At 49.3% G+C, this 22,272-nt stretch overlaps 1 protein-coding gene across 9 annotated transcripts in view; it reads right to left on the bottom strand.

The window, feature by feature from the left end:
* Positions 1-18,648: 18,648 nt before the first annotated feature.
* The window catches only part of PAX2 (paired box 2), a gene marked incomplete at both ends in the record, with an annotated part of 77,845 nt that continues 74,221 nt past the window's right edge, over positions 18,649-22,272 (bottom strand). For 4 of the 9 annotated variants that reach the window (XM_082673641.1, XM_082673642.1, XM_082673634.1 and 1 more), the window contains 3 exons: positions 18,713-18,789; positions 19,269-19,355; positions 21,629-21,730. In XM_082673641.1, the coding sequence (XP_082529767.1) occupies positions 18,713-18,789; positions 19,269-19,355; positions 21,629-21,730 (266 nt within the window). Of the gene's footprint in view, positions 18,790-19,268; positions 19,356-21,628; positions 21,731-22,272 lie in introns of all 9 variants that reach the window. The other 5 variants (XM_082673638.1, XM_082673639.1, XM_082673640.1 and 2 more) reach the window with 3 other exon arrangements.

Genomic DNA, 22,272 nt, shown 5'->3' with positions numbered 1-22,272 from the left:
TTTTTAAAAAAGAAAGTGTTATTAACAACTGCAATGTATAATAATTTTACTTTTGAGGCATCATTGGAAGAACTGGGACTTTTTGTACTAGAAAAGAAAAAAAAAGAATACTAATATCCAAATCGCTGTCGTATGAGAAGGGGACTAGATTTCTATGGCCTATTGTTTTCTAAAATTATTATTTAAAAACTAATATCTTCTCATTGAAAAAAATTCAAATGATAGCCAACTCTTTTCTGTCAAATGGGGACAATACTAGTATCCACCTCAGACTATTATGAGGATTAAATGAACAGTGCATGGCGTAAGAATTTATAAGATAAAATTAAAAATATAACTGTTTAAAATAAAAAAAAGTTCTCCCTTTTCCCATTACCTTCCATCCCCTATGTCAATCATGTGCTTCAGAGGTAGCCATATTATTAATTTGTTATGTGTATTCTAAACATTTGTTAATTTAAAAAATTTAAACTAATATGCTTACATGAAGCAAATGTAGCAAAATCTTGGTATTGGCTAGCTCTGAATGATTAGAATATGGGAATTCATTGTACTCTTCTATTTTCATGTATCTTTGAAATTTCCATGAAAGATAGTTATTTATGTAACTCAGAAATTAAACTAATGCAACGTTATAGCTTTCTCCTATTAGCTCCCCATAGGCTACCATTTTAAAATTGTTTAGCTACATCTTCTGATATTTGCTTCCCTATTTCTATTAAAATATCATGTTTATCTTGCTTTTTTGACTTTTCATTTTTTAGATACTTTTATTGACAGTCTATTATGGAAGATGAGAATTGGGCCGTCTTATACCACCATCTATATTCATTTTATCTTTGTTCATTCTCTCAATATACTTAATCACAATTTGGAGTAAAATCAATATCTTGTGTTTATGCATATAAATGTGTAAATATTTCTTTTCTTTCTTCTTTTTAAACAGCTGAGTCATGTTGTGACTTTCATTACATTTTATTTCTTGCATAACTTTTTGTTTTTTCTGGAGTTAATAATAGCTTCAGGGGCTTCCCTGGTGGCACAGTGGTTGAGAGTCTGCCTGCCAATGCAGGGGACACAGGTTCAAGCCCTGGTCTGGGAAGATCCCATGTGCCGCGGAGCAACTGGGCCCGTGAGCCACAACTACTGAGCCTGCGCGTCTGGAGCTTGTGCTCCGCAACAAGAGAGGCCGTGACAGTGAGAGGTCCGCGCACCGTGAGGAAGAGTGGCCCCCACTCGCTGCAACTAGAGAAAGCCCTCCCACAGAAACGAAGACCCAACACAGCCAAAAATAAATAAATAAATAAATAGATTAAAAAAAAATAGCTTCAGGTCCTCCCCCGCCCCGCCCCCACCAGTTGTTTGCTAAGTTTCCTAGTTACTTATTCCTAATTCATGTCCAAATTCCCAGCAGAAATATAAAACATTTTATTTTTGTCAAGCATATTTTGTAATCTATTGATACCATATTTTTATTGGTGGCATCCTTTTTGGACCTACAGTTTTTCCATTCAGAGCCATCACTAACACAAATGTCCCTTTCAAGTAAATTTTTTTAAAAGGCACCCCTTCTAGACAGATGGATTGTAAAAAGGAGCTTCCTGGGATGACAAATTACAGAATAGTGCTATCTTTGTGAAGATCAATTAGTAAGAGTGTGTTCTTCCTCTAGGTTTGATGCAGCCCTTCATCACGAATGTGGCTTGGCAAGCAAAGTGCAAGATGGACTTTGGTTCTCATTTATGGCCCCCAAATGAGACATCTTGTGTCAGTGAACAATTTACACAACTGTATGTAGTATACCTGTTCTAGTTCCTATCTGTACTGGTTACTCCATGGATATGTTGTATACCTATCATTACAGATTTTTTCCTTCGCCATCATTTTGGGAATTCCCCTCGCTCTTCTCCTGTGTTACAGCTTTTGCTTACTAAGTCCCGAGTATTCTTCTTTCTTGGTTTAATCATTCATTTTTGACGAAGGACATTATCCAGTAATTTTTAAAGGAAGAATGCATGGGAAATTTTGGGATATTTGAAAGTTTGAAAAATACTTTATTTTAATCTCACAGTTGATTGATATTTTGGCTGAGTATAGAATTCTAAACTTGAAATCATTTTTTTCCTAAGAATTTTGAAGGTATTGTTCCTTTAATAGTTGCATTGTTGCTGTTGAGAAGTTTGCTGCCAATGTTATTTCCAAATTGTTGTATTTCCCCTCTTTCTCTCTTTCTGGAAGCTTCTCTTTATCCTTTGGTGTTCTAAAATTTTATGATTATGTGTTTTGATGTGGGAATTTGTAAATCCTTCGTGCTGGGTATTTGATAGTCCATTCAATCTAGAAATTCATGCCCTTCAATTTGGGAAAATTTATGGAATTATTTTTAAAATAATTTTCTCATCTTCCTTTTCTTTTTTTTCTGGTCACGTCACCTGGCTTGTGGAATCTTAGTTCCCTGACCAGGGATTGAACCTGAGCCCTTGGCAGTGGAAGTCCAGAGTCCTAACTGCTGGACCACCTTCATTTTCTTTGTCCTCTTTTTCGGAGACTTCCATTAGTCAGATGTTTATACTTTATACTGTATCTGTATACTGTATCTATCCTCTTATTTTTCTTATTTTTTCTTTTCTAATTTTATCTCTGAGGCTATTATTCATTCTACTTTGTGGATATTTTCTCAACTTTACCTTGAAAACCTTCTATTAAATATTTTTACTTTTGATATCATATTTATATCAATACATATACACATATTTATATATGCACATATACATATGTATTAGTTTCTAGGAGTTTAAAAATTATTCTTCTTCTCTGAATGTACCTTAAAAATACACTATTTATGCTTCATAGATATGAGTTTCTTTTCCTATCTGAGGCTATTAATCGTAGGTTTTTTGGGGCGGGATTGTTTTTAGTTTTCTTCTCTTCCCTGAATTGACTTTGGTTCTTTCAAGCTTTTTTTCTTGTGGTAGTTAATTCTGTCCTTTATTTTTCATGTTAGAAGCTTATTTTAAACCATTAGTATCCTTTCCAGTCCATCAACACACAAAAGTAAAGCAGTAAAAGACTGGAAACTCTGCGTGCACGTTTGGGATCTGTTGATTAGTAGATATCACTGAAAAGTGGTAAGGTGGGGACCCAGACTTTCGTGGAAGACCCAACTGCCAGAATCTGGAGGTATTTTCTTTTGGGCTGGTCACTGTCTCCATCCTGGACAGCTAAGCAATTGAATTTCTGAAAGTCAAGGTGGGGGTGATGGCAATCCCCAAATTTATTTAACTAGTTCATTTTAATATAACAATGGTTTAAAATTTTTATTGTTGAAAATTTCAAACATATATAAAAATATGCTACTATAAACCCAACTCTAACAATTATCAATTACTAGCCAGTGTTATTTTATATAGTTCCCAACCACTCCAACCCCCAGATTATTTTATAGCAAATCCCAGACATCATATCATATAATCTATAAATATTTGTTTACATTTCTAAAATAAAATCACTTTTAAAAATGATCATAATATCACTAGCACAGCTAAAAATTTCATAATGTGCAATTAGCGTGGTATTTACATTTCCTTGGTTACCTCATAACTTCTCCTCTTCCTGCTCCTCCTCTTCTGTTTAACTACTTGCAGGATTCAATTATATTGCAGTTAGTTGATATGTTTCTTAAGTCTCTTTTCCCCTTTGCTATTTCTTCATTGAAGAAGCTGATTATTTGCACTAAAGTTTCTCACAATCTGTGGAAACTATACAAGCAAGAGCTTGGATCAGATTGCATCCTTGTGGTTTCTTTGTTTTTTGTGGGGTTTTTTTGCCGTACGCGGGCCTCTCACTGCTGTGGCCTCTCCCGTTGCAGAGCACAGGCTCCGGACGCGCAGGCTCAGCGGCCATGGCTCACGGGCCCAGCCGCTCCGCGGCCTGTGGGATCTTCCCGGACCGGGGCACGAACCTGTGTCCCCTGCATCGGCAGGCGGACTCTCAACCACTGCGCCACCAGGGAAGCCCCGGTTTCTTTGTTTATAGTATTTTCTGTAAAATGGTAGTTACATCTAAAGGCTTGATCAAATTCAGGTTTGATTTTTTTTGGAAATACTACTTTTAAGGATTTTTCGTTTTGTTTTTTGTTTCTTTGTATTTTCATCAAGAGACACATAGTTGTCTGTCGTTACTCTTTTCGTGAAATTAACAGCCATTGATGATCATTGCCCAGATCTATTATTCCATTAGGTGTTGCAAAATGGTGATATTCTAATTCTATCCATTCCTTATTCATTTATTAGTTGGAAGACTTCTATAAAGAGAAATGTCCCTTCACCCACTATTTGATTTTCCTGAGGTACAGTTCTTATAAGAAAGGCAGTAGAAATGCTTGATTCTTTCATTTATCAGTTTTCCAAATAATGAGTTAGTTCCCTCCCTCCTCTAAAGAAGATCAAAAAGGTTTTTCTTTTAAGTATAATTATGTACTAATGATTTAGATATATTTGATGAGTTTCAATCAGTTGCAGCTATTATTCTCATTGATGCTCAATTATCTCATCATTGGTCAGTGGGAGCCTCTAACTGGCACCTAGGTCCTTTTGACATGACCCTTGTAGTCTTTAATAGATTCCTTGCTTTCTGTTATGACAAGATTTCCAGGATCATCTTGTACATTTCCTGTTTCAGACTTGACATCTTCCATTTCCCCAAAGAGTCCTGGTTCCTTTTAGTGCAAAGTGGTATTTAAAGACCACAATCTGGGAACTAGAGGTGCTTACTGCTACCGAGTTAGTCAGTTTCTTGTCCTTTTCAGTGCACAGAGCCAGGAAATGACTTTTTTTAAAAGTTAGAATGCATCAAGAGCTACTAGTAATACATCCAATTAAATCCAGGACTATAGGGATTTTACTTCTCTTCCTTGATCTTCCATCTGGTATTGTTTGTTTCTCCCACATCAAAAAAACTCCAAGAATATAAATATCATTACTTATTTGCTTTATCGGTGTATGCCCCACTAGGCAATGTATATATAGTCAACTACTAGGTTTTAAATTACTTGGAATAATTTCTATGTGGTTATGATACCAGCTCAATAGAGAGTTAGGTTCATTTGTTTTTATTTTGCTTTTGCTTCTTTGGGGATTGCTTATTTATTTACTTAATTTTGTTGTGACATTATGTAAAATATTTACATGGTTCTAAAGTCAAATCTGCAATATGAGATATCAGTGATATCAACCTTCTACCCTGTCCTTTCCATTTTGTTTCCTCCCTTCTTCAATAGATGAACTTAAAAAAAAACCTTCTTTGTTTATTTTTCCATTTTGTAAAATGTAAGTTAAAAAGTATATGCATTCATATTCCTCCTTTCTTAGATAAATGTTTGCCTATTATACACATTTTTATCCACCTTAATATTAGTCTTTTAATAAAACTTATGTCCAGGAATATGTTCCATGTTTATGTTGTGACTCAGCCTGCTCCCTGTTTTGCTTCTTACCTAAGGGCATGCGCTTCTTAAAGCAGATACCCAACGTCAAGGTATGGATGTACTTTAAAAGGGAAATGGACCTGGGTTTGAATTCCACCTCTACTTGTTACTTGCTGTGTGACTTTGGGCAAATATGTTAATATGTCTTGGTCTCATTATCTTTATCTGTAAAATAGAAATAATAAAACCTTCTTAATAGGGTTATTGTGGATAATGCAGGAAGAACACTGAGCTCAGTGCCTAGCCCATACTAAAGGTTGGATAAATGTGAGTTGTTTTCAATCATGCTATTATTAGCTCTGAGCTTTCTTTCCTATTTTTGTCAACTTGATGATTCCAAGAATCTTACAATTACTCAATGTGATTTACCATCCCTTTAGTTTCAGAAGAAGCAGATACCACTTGGGCCACGTGAGTACTCAGAGCACTGAATGCTGTCAGGGCTGCTCAGATACTACTCTGCAGTTAGGGGCTGTGTCCTTCGGACCCCAGCCTGGGCCCCTACATTCTGGCCAGCCTCAGAGAGCTGTGTCCTGGCCTGCAAAACCCGACAGGGGCCACTATTTCTTGCTTCCCCAACTTCCCTTCTTGACTCAGCTCTTTCTTGTCCCAGGCTGCATCATCCCTGCAGAAGCTGCTTCCAGACCTCTGCTGTTTCCTGAGGAAGCTTCTTTTCAAACTTAGAAAGAGCTCTCTCCCTCCATTCTCAGGGCCTTGGGCTCAGGATAAGTGTTCCTCTTCCCTTCCACTGTCCTTGAGGCTTTATTATTGTGTGACATCATCACCATTCTGACGTCACTATATTAGTACAGTGTTACTGAGTTAACATGATTACACTGTAAGTTGGTCGTTTCATTGATTGGTTGCATGGTTTTTACAGTCATTTCAGCCCTAAGGTGTCCCTGATTACAGGGTTACCGCATTACCACAATATAGCCCCATTTGTTAACCAGTAAATCATTTCCTGGTTGATATTAGTAAATTATTGTATGGTTATCCTGTTTCTGGATTACACCATTACAGCCCTACCCTATCACTTATACCTGGTGGCACATCTTTACTGCATTATATTATTGTAGAACCACTTTGTTTCAGTATTATACTACTACTTTGTCACAAAATTACATTGGCTCATCCAAACTAAAATACAAATTTGGAGGATAGGAGAGTGAGAGCAGGAAAGTATATCTCCCAATTCTACATCCCAAAGCCGATTCGCTCCCTATAATTCTGTCTATTGGACACCATGCCCACGTATGTTGCTCAGACGCGTACACTCAGCATACAAAGTCATGCTCATTGTTTCTAGTCCCAAGGTGGCCTCTCTTCTTACCTCTGCTGATAGCCCAATCAGCCACCCAGTTTCTTGGAAGCAGTTATCTTTGCCCTATCTCTCTTCCTCACCTTCAGGTCCAATTGGTAGCCAGGTCCAGATATGCCATCCCAGTGAGGCTGTCACTAGACCTTCTTGGGCAGCTTGATGGAGCCCACTCGGTTCACCTCATCCCCCTCTGTCCCTCGTGGGAGACTTCTCCATCACAAACCTTCCTTCCACAAGTCAATCTCTCTTCCTCATTTCTCACAACTGCACCAGCCTCCTAAAGTTCTCCTTGCCTTAACCTTTCCCTTCAACCACTCTGTCTGGCAGCCAGAATTACCTTTGCAAACAAAACTTTGCATCTGGCCGTCTTAAGAAGCAACCAGTGACCCCCTTCCTCATCAAGGGCAGGAGAAAGGCCAAACTTAGCCTGGCACTCATTGCCCTTAACAAACTGGTCTCCCTTTCCTTCATCCTTTTCATCCAATCAGTATCCTCGTCCTGTCAGTTCAAACTTAGGTAAATATATCAAAATCAGTTTTGGAAAGTTCGCTCTCCAACTGTTTCTCCCTCTCCTCCACTGGTCAGCCCCATGTTTCGCATGCACCCAACTCGCTGCACAGAGCATGCTTCTTCCAGATCCTGGGCTTTGCTCTTCTAGCAAGTCCTTCCAGTCATTCTCTCTACCATTCTAACCTCCAACTCTCTGCAGCCTCATCTGAACCCACCCAGCACAGCTGGCTTAAGTCAGTCTGATGGGCTCACAGGTTGACTGAGTGTTCTCTGAGGGAACCCCAACATGTCTTGGGCTGCCAGGAGAGATCTGACTCTGGGGATCTTGACCCCAGAGTCAGGCCAGGGATAGAGCCAAGACAAGATTAGGCCTTTATTCATTCAGTTATTTATTCACCAAGTATTTTCTGGTATCCACTAAGTTCCAGACTCGAAGGATAAAGACACGGACTCCATTCCTGTGAAACTTAACATTTGGTGGACAGAGAGACAATGCACAAGTACAGTGACATGTTGATGAATGGGAAGTTTGGGAGCTGTAAAAGCACCTCATGGGTTCAGGGAAGGCTTCCTGGAGGGAGTGACATGTAATCTGAAATCTCAAGGATGAATAGGAGTTAGTCAAGTGAGTAGTGGGTGTGGCAGGGTAGAATTTTTCAGGCTTCGAGAAGAACAGCGTGTGCAAAGGCAGGAGGGGAAGGTCAGTGGGGCTGGAGCAGAGAGAGCAGGGGAAGCGTGCTGGAGGCAAGGCTGGGCTAGTGGCAGAGGTCGGGGCTTTGTGGCTTGTGAGTCAGGAGTTTGGACTTGACCCCCTGCAGGCCCATGGGGGTCCATCAAAGAGTGTTAAACCGGAAGTTAGTGTGTATGTGTATGAGTGTGGTGGGGTACATCAGGATATTATTTGCATTGTAAAAGATAACATTAGCTACAAGAAAGAGCCTAAATCAGGAGAGCAGGCAGAGTCGCTGATGGTGGTGAGGGGGAGCTAGAAGATGGTGGTGAGGGGGAGCTAGAAGCAGGTGGCCCAGATTTGCTATGTTTCCGGGAGGTTGAACTGACAGGACTTGGATTCTGATTGGCTGAGTGGGATGAGGGAGAGGGAGGGGTCAAAGACGACTTGTGGGATTCTGACTTAAGTAGTTGAGTGGGAAATGGTGCCGTTCCCTCAGATTAGGATCAACGGTTGGGACAATCACGCCTTGGACTCTGCACAAAGAGTCACCCAAGATGGTTGAGGGTAATGATGGGGGGCACAGGAAGTTATGGGGCCTAACACAGTCAAGGGGCCAAAGAAGCCTTCCTGATTAAGACAGCTGATGGCAAGGCCTTGACTAAATGCGGCTGAGGGTCTAAGACATGAGGTTGGGCCTAGGGCTGGGATCTGGGGGCACCTGGAAGCTGAGGGAGCAGGATGCCTGGAGACTTGGAAGTGGACGTAGAGTGGCCAAGTCCTAGGTGACTCTAGCCTTGGTTGGTGACAGACGGCTGGGCTGGGCTGGGCTGCCCTCTCCTCCTCCGATAATTAATCCCGCACGGGGGCCGCGGGCGATGACAGGGCTGTCTAGCGTGCACTTAAGCATTAAATGACCAATTTCTGTCAGACTAACTTCCCCAGCCTCCCCGTCCCCTCCTCTGCCACCCACCCCCTGCCTGCACCCCCTCCCTCTGCTCCCTGCACTGAGTTTTTCAGCAACTGATGGCTCCTGGTTCATTTCTGTGGAATTAATTGGTCCCTGAATGAATTCTGTTGACAGGGCAATTTATCATGTGTTTGGGCTGACAGTGCGGGTGTCGGGGGGCAGGGGGGTGGAGAGATGAATCGGGGGGGCTGAGATGAAGGGGAGGAGGGTGTCTGGGTTGGGGTGAGTATTGACCATAGATAGGGACCTGAGAATTGTCAGCCCAAGGGTTTGGGGTGCCATAGAGCACCCCCAATCATGGCTGCATGCTTTGATACACATCCTTGATCCCACAAGTTTGAGAGAAAACACTAAATTGGAGAGGACCCTCCAAACTTTGTCTGACTCCTTCCCGATCCTTCAATCATCTCAGAGAGGGTATCTTCATTGGGGGAATTCAGCACCACCCTACCTTAACCCTCTGAAGGCTGGAATGGGGCCTGGGGCTCTGGGAGAGAATAAGGGAGTGTGTGTCTGTATGTGTGTGTGTGTGTGTATGCATGTGTGTGTGCATGTTCGTGCACTCAAGGAGCAAAGGGACTGATTAGTCTGGGGGGTAAGGGGGCTGGTCCCCAGGGAGTTGGGCGCTCAGCCGGCCTGGCTAACAGGGGCCTAAGGGACTGGCTAATTAGGGTACTGGGATGGTTTGGGCAGGCGGGGGTGTTGGGAGGAGGCAGGAAATGTAGTTGGCCCCAAATAGCTGCTTCCTTTGTCTCCCTCCCATAGTCCCCTACCCTACACCCTCAATGGTCCCCACCATTCTCCTAGAGATCCCTGGGCAGATTCTGGGAAGAGAGACAGCAAAAGGAAGTACTGACTCCCAGGTGGGAGAAATGGCAACAAATTAATAAATCCATGCCTCCTTTTCTAGCTTAAAAAGTCCCCCGTCCCCTTCCCCATCTGAATGTATCCACCCCACTTCCACAGAGCTTTCTTGAACCTCTCTGGGCCACAGAGACTGCCAGGCCACCTACCATATACAACTGCAGAAGCTTAGAATGTCAAAGTGGGAAGGAGTCCTAGAGGCTGGTTTTACACACCATCTGGTTTTACACACGAGGAAACTGAGGCATGGATAGAGGGAGGGGCTTGTTGAAGGTCACACAGTGATCTTGTGAGCCAACTTCTGGGTCCCTTCTGCTTTCGGCTTGGAGAGGCCTCCATACACACATGCCTTTTGCTCTGCTTCTAGGTTGCATCTGGGGGCTGAGAATTCCTTAGGGAGGGGGAGGCTCTTCTACAGGCCTCTTCTACCAGGAAATTGAGGCTGAGCCTGGGCACTTGGGGATGGACAGTCACAAAGGTCAGACCATGGGAATGGGCCCAAGGTGCTGCTGGGGTTCAATCAGGTAGGGAGGCCAAATGGAGGAGTGGGATGGGAGAGGGGAGAGCAGTGTAATCTCGGGCCCTGAACCCTGAGTCCTGAGAGATGGAGCCAGCCAGGGTAAGGGGAGCCCTGGATCAAGGCAAGGGTCTACCACCCATGTGTGCTCTCCCTGCTGCAGCCTGGCAAAGTGCTCCATCTGCCCTCACAGACTACCTTCTAAATCTCCCAGAAAGATTCTTCCAAAACTCTTTACCCTCCACAAGGCAGGGCCCAGCCCTTCTCCCCCCACTCTCAGCAGATAGCAACTGTGTCTCCTGCACTCTCTCTGAGCAGCGATAGGAGCTCCTAACCCCTCATGATCTGCCTCTCCCCGCAGAATTCTCGGCTTCTCCCCATCCCTCACCCCTATGCCTCCACCCCATTCTTTCAGGCTTCTTTCCATAAGCCCCTCAGTTCATCTCTGAACAACCCCTCTTCCCCCGCCCAGTCTCCTTCCTCTGCGCAGCCACAGGCCCGCGCACGTAGCCTTAGCCTGAAAGGACCCTCCCTTGATCTCATTGACTGCAGCGTCTCCTGACCCTTCTTGTGTTCCCTTCCCTTCCAAACTTTTCTAAAGAATTGTTTACACTCTGCCTCCATCTACTTCCCCAGTTCTCAGCCACCCCTCCCCCTGCAGCTCTCCCTCCACCTTCAGAAAGCACTAGCTTTCTGGTCACCAGGTGGCCCCTATTCACCAAATCCAATGGTCTTTCCCTCAGTCATGCAATAAAAAAAGCAAAATCTAGCTTATTCATCAAACAATTATGCTTATCTGTGTCAAGGAGCTGGTTGTCTCTTTAATTTTTTTTTTAATTTAAAATTTTTAAGCTCAAAACTACATTAAGAAAGTGTACTCACAGAAATCTCACCCTTACCTAGTCCCCATCCACACTGTTCCCTGTTCAGAGATAACCATTTTTTATTAGATTATTAATCTTTTCAATGTTTATGTATAATCTTTTCAATGTTATGTATATATAAGCAAATGTGGTAAAATCCTTATTTTCCCTCTTTCTCACACAGTGTGTCCACTGTTCTGTACTTTTCTTCTTTTACTTAAAATTCTAACCTTGTTGTGTCTCCAAGTCAGTGTCCTCCCTGAGCTAATCCCTAGCATGGACCCCATCATCTCTTGCCTGGACCATTGTAGTGGGCTCGTACAGGTCTCCCCATACCCACTGTCTCTCCTTGCATCCCACTCCTCACGTTGAAGACAGAGAGCTCCTCCAGAAATGAGGGTCTATTACTCCGCTCTCTCTTGCTCAAAAACTTTCCATGACTCTCCTTGCCTATAGAAAAAAATTAAAATTCTTAAGAGGGCATCCATGCCCCCCAGAACTGTTTAAGTCAGAACTTTGGGGTTACAATTGGTAAACACTCAACACATTTGCTTAAGTGAAAAAAAAAAGGAGAAGGTACTGGCTTACGACCCTGGAAGTCCCAAAGTGGCCTTGCTTTAGGCCGAGCTGGCTCCAGAGGCTTGAATGATATCGCCAGAGCTCTCCTTCTGTCTCCCTCTCAGCTCTGCGTGTCCCTGCTTGACTCTGAATGTGACTGCACTGAGCTCTCAGGCAGGGACTCTCCACATGGTGGGAAGCTGTCCCTAGGGGTCCAAAGCCCTATCGTTGCAGCTCACAGACCAAAGGAAGAAGAGGCCCTCTCTCTTCCAGTCCCCAGTAAAAAGCCTTCTAAGAGGACTCTTCATAACTTGAAATCTACGTGCTTTGAACCGGGATATGGGGTCCCCATTGGCCAGACATAGGTCTCAGGCCCACATCTATGGTCAGGAGCTGATGCGGCATTCTGATTGACAGTCCCATAAGAACTACACAGGATGGGGGAGGGACAGTTTCAAATGGAGGGGGGGTGCGGATATCTTAAGGAAGTGGGGGAGCCAGTCATGGGGCTGCAAGGGGGAAAAGGCACATCAAGAGCAAATGTCTTGGGCATCCCTGGTGGTGTAGTTGTTAAGAATCCGCCTGCCAATGCAGGGGACACGTGTTCGAGCCCTGGTCCAGGAAGATCCCACATGCCGCAGAGCAACCAAGCCCGTGCACCACAGCTACTGAGTCCGCACACCACAGCTACTGAAGCCCATGCGCCTAGAGCCCATGCTGTGCAACAAGAGAAGCCACTGCAACGATAAGCCCGCGCACCATGATGAAGAGTAGCCCCTGCTCGCCACAAGTAGAGAAAGCCCGCGCACAGCAATGAAGACCCAATGCAGCCAAAAATAAATAAATAAAATAATTTATTAAAAAAATAAAAATATTGGATACTCTTTCTTAAAAAAAAAAAAGAGCAAATGTCTTGGGACTTCCCTGGTGGTGCAGTGGTTAAGACTCCACGCTCCCAATACAGGGGGTCCGGGTTCAGTCCCTGGTGAGGGAACTAGATCCCATATGCATGCTGCAACTAAGAGTTCGCATGCCACAACTAAGGAGCTGGAGCAACCAAATAAATTTAAAAAAACCAAAAACCTCAAAAAAAAAAAAAGAGCAAATGTCTTGAGAATTCCCTGGCGGTCCAGTGGTTGGAACTCCGTGCTTCCTCTGCAGGGGGCACGGGTTTGTTCCCTGGTCAGGGAACTAAGATCCCACATGCCACGTGGCGTGGCCAAAAAAAAAAAAGCAAATGTCTTGAGAAGGCTCATGCTTGGTGTAGGCGAAGCGCGGCACAGAGGGCAACAGGCTCAGAGCACAGTGAGCTGGGGGGGTGTTGTAGGGGTGGAGGTGGGGCGACAGGGGACACTCAGAACACGCAGGACCTTATAGATCAGTTTTAGCATTCTGACTATGATGGAGAAAGGGAGCCTCTGGGGGGCTCTGAGCAGAGGAGGAGCATGCTCTACTTTACATTTTGGAGAATCACTCTGCTGATGGGAAGAGAGTCGACTGGGGTAGGTGGGGCAAAGATGGAAACAGGAAGGCCAATTAGAACTTTTTTTGCAAATCGAGGTGAAGGATTTTACTGGCTTGAGCTGGGATGGTAGAGTGCAGATCACCAGAAGTGGTCAAATTCTGGATCTTTTAAAGGTAGAACTGTCTGGTTTTGCTGGTGGATCAGATATGTGATGGGAGAGACAGGAGGAGTCAGGGGAAGATTTGGGGTTTTGGCTTGAGTGACTAGTAGAATGGAGTTGTCCTTTACTGAGAAGAAGAAGACTGGGGAATCCCCTCAGGGCCTCCATTGGGCTTTGACTTTCATGGTAAATGGCCTCTTTCTCTCTCTACTTCCTAGTTCTGTGTCCTGAGAGAGGGGGACTAATTGGCTTAGCTTGGATTTGTGCATGAGTCCAATTCTAGTAACAGAGTTATTGGTGGATACACGGGCAGGAAGGGATGTGAGTGGGGCAGCTTCCTTAAAGTAGCTGTCAAGTGATGGATACCATTTGGACATTTCTAGTGTCCTGGCTCTCAACTACCTTTAAGCTTCATCTCCTGTCACCTCTCCCAACCCCCTCTGTCTTTCACCAGGCAGTTTATACTTCAGCCACATTTTTTTTTTTCTTTTGCGGTATACGGGTCTCTTACTGTTGTGCCCTCTCCCGTTGCGGAGCACAGGCTCTGGACGCGCAGGCTCAGCGGCCATGGCTCACAGGCCCAGCCGCTCCGCGGCATGTGGGATCTTCCCGGACCGGGGCACGAACCCATGTCCCCTGCATCGGCAGGCAGACTCTCAACCACTGTGCCACCAGGGAAGCCCTCCAGCCACATTTTGTCTGGTATATTTCCATGCCTCCATGTCTTTGCTCCTGCCGTTCCCTCAACCCAGGACAATTTCTAACTGTCATACTTGGTGAACCTCAGCTGGGAACTCTGTGGGAGTAGGGTGGGGGGACAGGGCTAGCAGAGTCAGAAGTAGGTGAGTTCTGAGGAACAACGAGGCTGGAGAATAGGCCCTGTTTGTGTTTGGGGTGGGTAAATGGGACTGCAGTTAGAACAGGCAACTGGTCAAAGATTGTAGAACATGTTTTGGGGGCCCTCAGGCTGATTCCAAGCAGAAATCAGCACCCCAGGAGCGACACAGCCTGAAAGCTGGGCAGTGGTGGTTACTGTTGACAGCGGATCCTCGCTGTCCAATTTGGTATGAAGGAGACCAGAAATAGAATAGAAGGTAAGAAGTTCTGGTGGGACCCAGGTAAGAGGCCCTGGCTCCCAATCTGATGAATTGAGCAGGCCAGGGCTCCCATTCTGGGGGCACCTGGAGGCAAAGCCGGGCAGTTGGGGCCAGATAGCCTACTCTACGGGATGAACGCAGCATTGACTGGGCCAGCCCAGTGCCCTGACGACCTCCAGGAATTCACTCGCTGTGCACCAGGCAATAATCAGGAGTTCTGCCATGCTGGATTTCCATGGGTTCTGAGCAGGCTCTCTGAAGTGGGGTGCATATCTTCCAGGGGGAGCAAGATTATTTATGCATGAGAAGAGAACACTGGAATTTCTATGTATTCCAATCTCATCCTTTATCTATTTTATGTCTTGTAAGATTCATAATATGTTAGTCTAGTAGTACATTTATGGAATTTGTAAACAAGTAACTATACTTATATTGCAAGTACATATTTACTTCTTTTTACTGATAGGGTGTATGATCAAAGAAGTTTGAAGACCACTCTTCTAAGAGACTGGTGATTAAAAGGAGCAGCACTGGGCAGGATGGAAGGTGGGACTGTCATTTGCTAAGATGGGAATAGGGAGGAGACACAAGTGGGGAGGGAGAAGGAAGGGGATGGACTTGATTAAGGGCTTGCTGATTTGTTGGGGGTCCCACAGTGTCATGATATGAGTAGGCTGGGCAAATAGGCTTGGGGAAAGACAGGCCTGTTGGAATCATGATGGAAAGGAGGTGCCTGGGAGACACTGACCGCAGCCAATGGGAAAGGTCATTCCTAGGTCTGCCTCTAGGCTCTGCTTGCAGCTGCCCAGCCACCCCTGGCAGCGCAGAGCTTCAAGAGGCTTTCAAGTGGGAGGAGACAGAGATGGAAGCTGAGCTGGGAAGGTTTCCCAGGGGCAGAGAAGGAAAGTATCCAAGGGCGGAGAACAGGTGGAGGCCGTGGCCTTTGTGGGAGGGCTGGAACTGGGAGGCTGCTGAAGGGATGGAGAGCAAACCCCTTCCAAGTATCTTAGAAGCAGCCTGGACAATCACTCCATTTCTCCCCCAAACAGGAACAGAGAGACCCAGGGACAGACACTCATCCTTCACTGGACACCCGGGCACAAGAACAGTAAGGGTGTCTGAGAAAACCAACAGTTCTCCCACTTCCCCACCCTCAGACTCACACAGGGACACGTAGACCCACGCAGACCAACAGAAATGGGAGCCAGCGACCAACCAACCGACCCACAATATAGGCGCCTGTATGCCCTCAAGATACACCCGGACTGCACCAATCCTAGCAGCTGCTCGCCCAGGCCAGGACTCCACCAGAATCAGGGGGTGCGCGAGGTCGCTTGAGCCCTCTGGTTCTTCCCCGGTCTCTGCAGGGCTGGATGCTGTCCCGGCCCGGAAATAAATGAGCAGCGAGGAAACTGGTGGCAAGCGTCTGTGTTATCTGTGCGGCCTGGGGGATAAAAATTGAGGCACGGAGGAGGGAGACAGGACAGCAGACAACCCCCCACCCATGCGGAGAGGACCTCCGATGTCGCATTCTGAGAGCCTGCACCCTAAGTTTGGGTGTGGTTGGAGAGGTAGGGAGACCAAATCACTCACTCGAAGGTAGTCTCAAGTTTTGCAAAGCAAAAACTCCTCGCCCCGAAGGGGGGTGGGGGGGCAGGCAGACTCATCTGGGCCACTGCGGGCTTTCGGCTGCCGACGAGAGGGTCCGAAAAGGGGTGGGAGGAGGGTCTCAGCAAAGGGGTGGCAGGGTGGTCGCAATGGAAGTGCCCTTGGGAGGATTATTGAGGGTTTATTTGAGATCGACCAGTGTGAGGGAAGGCCTGTCCCAGAGACAGGTAGAGACAAACCTGGAGCCATGGGGAGTGACATACAAAATTTTATTTTTATTATTATTTATTATTATTATTTATTTGTCATGTGCAAAAAAAAAAAAAAAAAAGGAAAAGAATCAAAACGAACCGACGCGCTGAAAGTGGCCAAGGAGACCAGAGCCATCGGGGGATCTTCCGAGGGTTCGGCTGGGTCCTGGGTCTGGGTCCCCTGTTGCGCCAGCCCCACAGGGACTGGAATGGGACGGGCCTCGGAGTTTGAACTTCGACTCCCTCGCTGCCCGGCTCGGGCCACTGGAGCCTGGCTGGGCACCGGCAGTTCCCTTAACTATTCTCTTCTCTCTCGTTTTCCTTTTCAAAAAAAAAGGCTCTAAGGGAAGAGAGATCTGGGCGAGGACTCCAAGCCTTTTCGGATTTGTTCAAGGATTTTTATTTATTTATTTATTTTTTTCACTTTTATTGACTTTGTTTCTGTTATTTCGAGTCGTCACGATCCACGGGTGAGGAGACATGCAGGGCGCATCGCCGCTACCGAGAGAGCAACTACGGGGCAGGGCGGCCTGGCCGCCGGCGCCCCAGGGCGCGCGGGGCACGGCCTCGAGGGGCAAGCCTGGGGGCTGGAGCTGCCACCTCTGATCTAGTCTCAGGGGGCAAGGCAGCCAGGGCAGGGCTGGGGAGAGAGGCCGAGGGAGGGAGAGAGACAAGAGAGACGAAGACTGAGAGAGACAGAGTCAGGGGGAGAGAAGCAGAGAAGAGAGATGGAGAGGGGAGAGATGCAGAGGAGAGAGATGAGGAGGGAATGAAAACAGGGAATTACATTGAAATAGCCAACAAAACAGAGGCGAGAGGAGTCCACAGGACCATGTTCATCATTTTGCATAGAGATTTCTTTTCTTTCGTAATTTTTTGTAACAGAAAAAAAAAAGCCCCCCTCCCCCAGGACGTGCTGTGCTTTAGTGGGCGTGTAGCTGTGTCCCCCCCTCCCCCCCAGCGAGCGGCGACTCTCACAGCACAGACAGCAGGGCGTATCTACAGGCAGGACGGGCGGGCAACTGGGACTCTACCCGGCGGGGCGGGGCGGGGTGGACGGGGTGGGGTTATATACACAGGGGTTCGCCTTCACACGACACACCATCTTTCTACGAAGCAGCAGCCTGTTGGGTTTTTGTTTTTGTTTTCCTCTTTTGCAAAGACCATCATATTAAATAAATGTAGACTTTTTGCGGCCCTGTTCATTTCCTGCCAGAGGAGGAGGAGGCTGGACGTGGGTGGGAGGGGGTGGAGTAGGCAGCCCCCCACCTCCCACCCCGCGCAGCTCATACGCCAGCTCAGACCCTGCTCCCACCACCTGCAGATTGAGAGTCTGTGTCGGGGGAGTGGGGGGGCATCAAGCAACCGCTCGGGGAAGACCAGTGCCGCGGCCTGCGGAAACTAGTCCTGAGGCAGGCACGGAAGAGCCTCCGGCGGGGCAGCGAGTTAGGGAGGAGAGATGCAGAGCGTCGTGGGCTGGGAAAAAGACGGGCAGGAGGGGGAAGTGCGAGGTCGGCAGATGGAAGAGACGCTGAGGTAGGGGCAAGGCGGGGCTGAGAGTCTGGTCACTAGTAGGAGATGCCTGGGCCCTGGGGAACTGGTTAATTCAGGTGGAGTAGGGAAGAGCCAAGAGTCGGGCTCCGTGGGTGCGGGCTGCTGAGGCCTGCGTGCCTTGGGTCACAACCTTGGAAACACCTGACAACCCAGCCCCCCCCCCCCGCCCCCGTCCCCGTCCCTAGAGCCCGGCCCTCACGCCCCCATTCCATTCCACCTTCTGGGCAGGGCACAGGTGGGAGCAGTCCGGTTGGCGCCGGGGTGCGGACTTTTTCCCGGGGACTTGGTGGGAGGCTGTTCCCCCTTCTGCAGAACATCGTTTTGTTCTTAATTTCCTTTGCCCAGCGAAGCCTCCCGGCGCCGGAGAGTCCGAGGCGGGCTGCTCCGGGGCTGGGCCGCGCTGCAGTCCGCGCTGATTGTGTGTCACAGAAACGTGTCCCCCGCGCAGCGGCGGGCCCGGCCAGAGTCCGGCGGTGTGGCTGGTCGACTCCCGGGTCGGCTCGGGCGAGGCGGGGATGAGCTGTGTCGGACCCTCCTCGCGACGCCGCGTTGTCCAGGCAGGCGGGGAGGGGCGGCGGGCGGGATTGGGGGCGGCGGGCCCGGGCCTGAGGGTCCCGCCCGCGGCTCCACCCGTCCTGTCCGGCCTTCGACGGGGTGAAGTGAAGGGCTGTAGGGGTCCTGGGATGGGGTGGGTCTGGGGCGGTGGCCGGGAGGCTTCTTGTCGCGTCGATCCTCCCTCCCTCCGGGGTGGGCGGTCAGACGGGGACGATGTGGAGGCCAAAGCTGTCGGCCTGAAGCTTGATGTGGTCCCCGCGGTAACTAGTGGCGGTCATAGGCAGCGGCAGCAGCGGCAGGGGCGGAGCCCCGGGGGGCGGCACTATAATAATAAGGGGAACCTGGAAGTTAACACAGGAGAAGAATGGGCTGGGTGAGAGGACAAACAGGAGAACAAAAAAGGAAAGCAAAGCAAAGCAAAGACCTCCCCGGGCTGGGGTCTAGCAGGGTCCGGGCAGGGAGGCATTGGCTGGGCTGCGGGGCTGGTTGCCCCCAGGAGACCTGCATTCACCGGGTGGGAGAGGGACCCGATCGGTGTCGGCCGCCGCCCGACTGCGGACCTTCAGGGGGCCCGAGGGTGGGGGCGGTGCAGAGCCTTCCAGCGACGGGGAAGGGAGCGGAGGGGAGAGTTAGGAAGGAGCGGGAGGCGCGGGCGTCCTCTAGGGATCCCGGGGCCTCAGTGCTGCACTAACAAGCCTGACGGGCTGGGCACCCAAAGGGCGGGTCGCGGGGAATCGGACCCGCGTCCGGAAGCACTGCCGAGCTGGCCGGGGGGCGGACGGAAGCGCTGAGCCGCCGGCCAGCCAGGTGGCGTACTCACTTAGTAAGGCGGGGTTGCTGAATCTCCAAGCCTCGTTGTAGGCCGTGTACTGGGGATGGCTGTACGGGTTGCCGGAGAACTCGCTCCCTGCGGGAGGGCGAGGGAGTGGGGATCAGACACGGCGCAATGCCAGAGCGGACCCGACGTGCCCGGCCAGCGGCCTCCCCCGTCTCTCCGAGGTTCAGGTGCAGCGGGCAGGGTAATGCCCACTGCGGGCGGACGGCAGGGTGGAGGCGGAACAATCCACCTGGTCCAAATGGGGGGAGCCCATGGGGTGTGTGTATGCGTGTGCGCGCAAAAGCACCGACCCGCCTCGCACACCGGCGTGGAGGTAACTGCGGGGCGGTGCCCGCCTGGGGCTCCCCCCGCGGAGGCGCTCCGGGCCACCCAGGAAGGGTTTGTTCCGGGTCCAGGAGCGCCTACGCCGCTGCGTTGGGGGCCAGCGTCTCTTTAGTGGAAACTCTGGTTCTAGGAGCCACAGCCCCATAGGGTGGAAGCGGGGGAGGGTGGCGAAGACAGGCCCTCGGGACACTTTGTCCCAGAAAGTCCTGAGAATGGCATCTCAGCATGGTGCCAGTACAAGGGGTGGGGGCTCTGCTGGGAAACACCCCCCTCCCTCCTTTCCCTCTAGAGATTTGATAGGTGGGCCACGCAGCAGGGGAAGGAGGCGGCGGGAGGCAGGTGGACTGCCCGCCGGTTCTCAAGCGGTGAGCGGAGGGCCCCGTGGGCTGGGAGCCGTCGGAAGCTGCTTCCCTCCCTTCGCGGGAGAAAGGCCAGGCCTCCGGGTTTCCCCCTCGCCCTTTCTCCTGTGTGATGACCCCAGACTGTTTACAGTGATCCCTAACCGCGGGTTAAGTAGAGGAGAAGGGGCCCCTCTCGGAGAGGGAGCTGGGGTGGGGGTGGGGGATGCAGCCACTGGAAAGCCTGTTTATTGACGAGGAGGGAAAGCATGCGTGCAGCAGGATAATGAGCTTCTGAGCTCAACTGTGACCAAGAGGAACTGAGCTATCTCCTTCCCCATCGCTAATGAAACAAGTGTAATTTCCTCATCAGCACTAGATTCTGTTTAACGACTCCCCCCTTGCCACCATGAGCTCTCTGAGGCTCCCCTCATCCCCATCCCCTTGCAGACTCCCCCCTCCCTCACCCCCGCCTCTCTAAGACCTCCTCCAGCCTCCACCTGCTCACTGCTGGAACCTTCCCTGAAGAACCTCCTGGCACCCAACACTTCCATTCGCCCTACCCCAAATCTGGGCAGGGATACCCTCACCCACACCAGCAGCTCTCCTTACCCAGTTCCTCCAACTCCCTTCAGCCCCTATTCTACAACACCCAGCAGCAGTCTCCCTCTTGGCCAGCCCCCTACATCCACCTCTGCTTACCCAGGGCTGTCCCTGAATGAACGGTCCAGGAATGGGGCCAGTCACCCTACTCTATCTTCCCCCGCATGAGAGCTGAGCTTCAGGGAAGGGGCACACAGAGGGCAGCCAGCAGGACAGGAAGCAGGCCCAGTGAGTCTCATCCTCTTTAAGACAAGAGTTTTTTGGTGCTTCTGTGAATAGGAACTTCAACTCTCTTTGGCTTCAAGCCCAGCTCCCAATCTGGGGTGAGGGGTTGGGGAGAGCACAACCTCCAGCTGCAGTCACCAGACCCCAAATATGGCCTCTGTCTCTCTGATCCACACAGCCCAAACCCAGCTCCTCTCAGATGGGGACGGGTCAGAGCCCCCAGGAGCAATGAGGGCCCAGGGCTCCTCTCAGGAGATGTGGAGGTGCTCCAGCTTGTCTCTCTCTGAAGCCAGTCTCTCTGGTTCCTGCCACAGTCTGTCTTCTGTTCCTCTTTCCTTAGGGAATAACTCCCTTCTCTCCCTGGGGTGGGGTCGGCTCTCCACACTGGTCTTCCCTGTGGGTTGGTGTGGACCAGGGTGGCTTTGTCTGAGTGACAGACATGCCCCTGGAAATGGTTCTTGGCTCCAAGTTTCCATGGAAACCAGGGCAGACTCTTCCAAGCAGTGTCAGCTGGCTGGGGGTGGGCTGGGGCACTGAGTGTGGAGCTGAGGCTGCGTGCTCCTGGACACAGACTGGGGTGGGTGGGCACTACGGAGGGGCCAGGACGTACAGAAGGGTGCACACACTACTGCAAGCACTTCCGCAAGTTCCCTCCCTGGATTACTCATGAAGGAGGATGAGGGACCCCGGCTGCAGCCTCTAGGGAGAGAGAGGGATAGAACAGCAGTGGTTTGCAGGGGAGGAGATGTTGGGTCTCCCCCAGCCCCAGCCTCACACTACAGACCACTCAGCGGCTCACCCACAGTTTAGCTACTCCCACCTAAAATAGGCAGCTGCAGCATTGTCACCTACCAGGCACCATTCCTGCCAGGGTGGAGGTGGGGTAGCTTCCCTGGCCAGTGGGGGGCACGTGAGGGGGGTAACCAGGCAGAGTGGTGCTCGCCATGTCACGACCTGGAAAAACACAAAGGGGAAGGGGTGAGGCCTGGAAGAGAGGGGCCTGCCTCTGCTCACACAAGGGTAGTCCATGGAAAAGAAAGCGCTGAGTGCAGACATGTAGGGCCACACCTGAATGAGAAGGTCCAGGTGTGCCCTTACATGTATCTAAGCTTACCTAAATGTCCTATGAGCAGCTGCGTGTGTGCACCTCTGCTCTGTGTAGCTCTTTGTGTGTCTCTCTGTGCATGTGTGTATGTGTGTTTGCCTTTGCTTGTGTCTCTTTGTAGCCCAAACCCAGATGGAGAAGGGAGGGAGATGACCTGGTTTTACTCCTCCTTCCCAGTGAGATATTCAGCTGTGGTCTATCCAGTAGCCAAATGGACCTCTATCATCTTGCTCACCTCTCCCCTCTTTAACACCCCATCTTTCCTTCAGGCTTGGAGGACACCCCACCAGCACTTGTACAGGAGCTGATGGGTATTCCTTGTCCTCTCCAAGTGAAGCTGCAGGTGCTGGGCCTGGCAGGTGTGAAGAGTGGGGGGCCAGCCAGTGGGCTA

Source organism: Grampus griseus (assembly GCF_964374135.1).
Source record: "Grampus griseus genome assembly, chromosome: 16".
NCBI lineage: Eukaryota > Metazoa > Chordata > Mammalia > Artiodactyla > Delphinidae > Grampus > Grampus griseus.
Note: the sequence above shows the minus strand (reverse complement) of the source record. Positions and strands in the feature narration are given on the sequence as shown.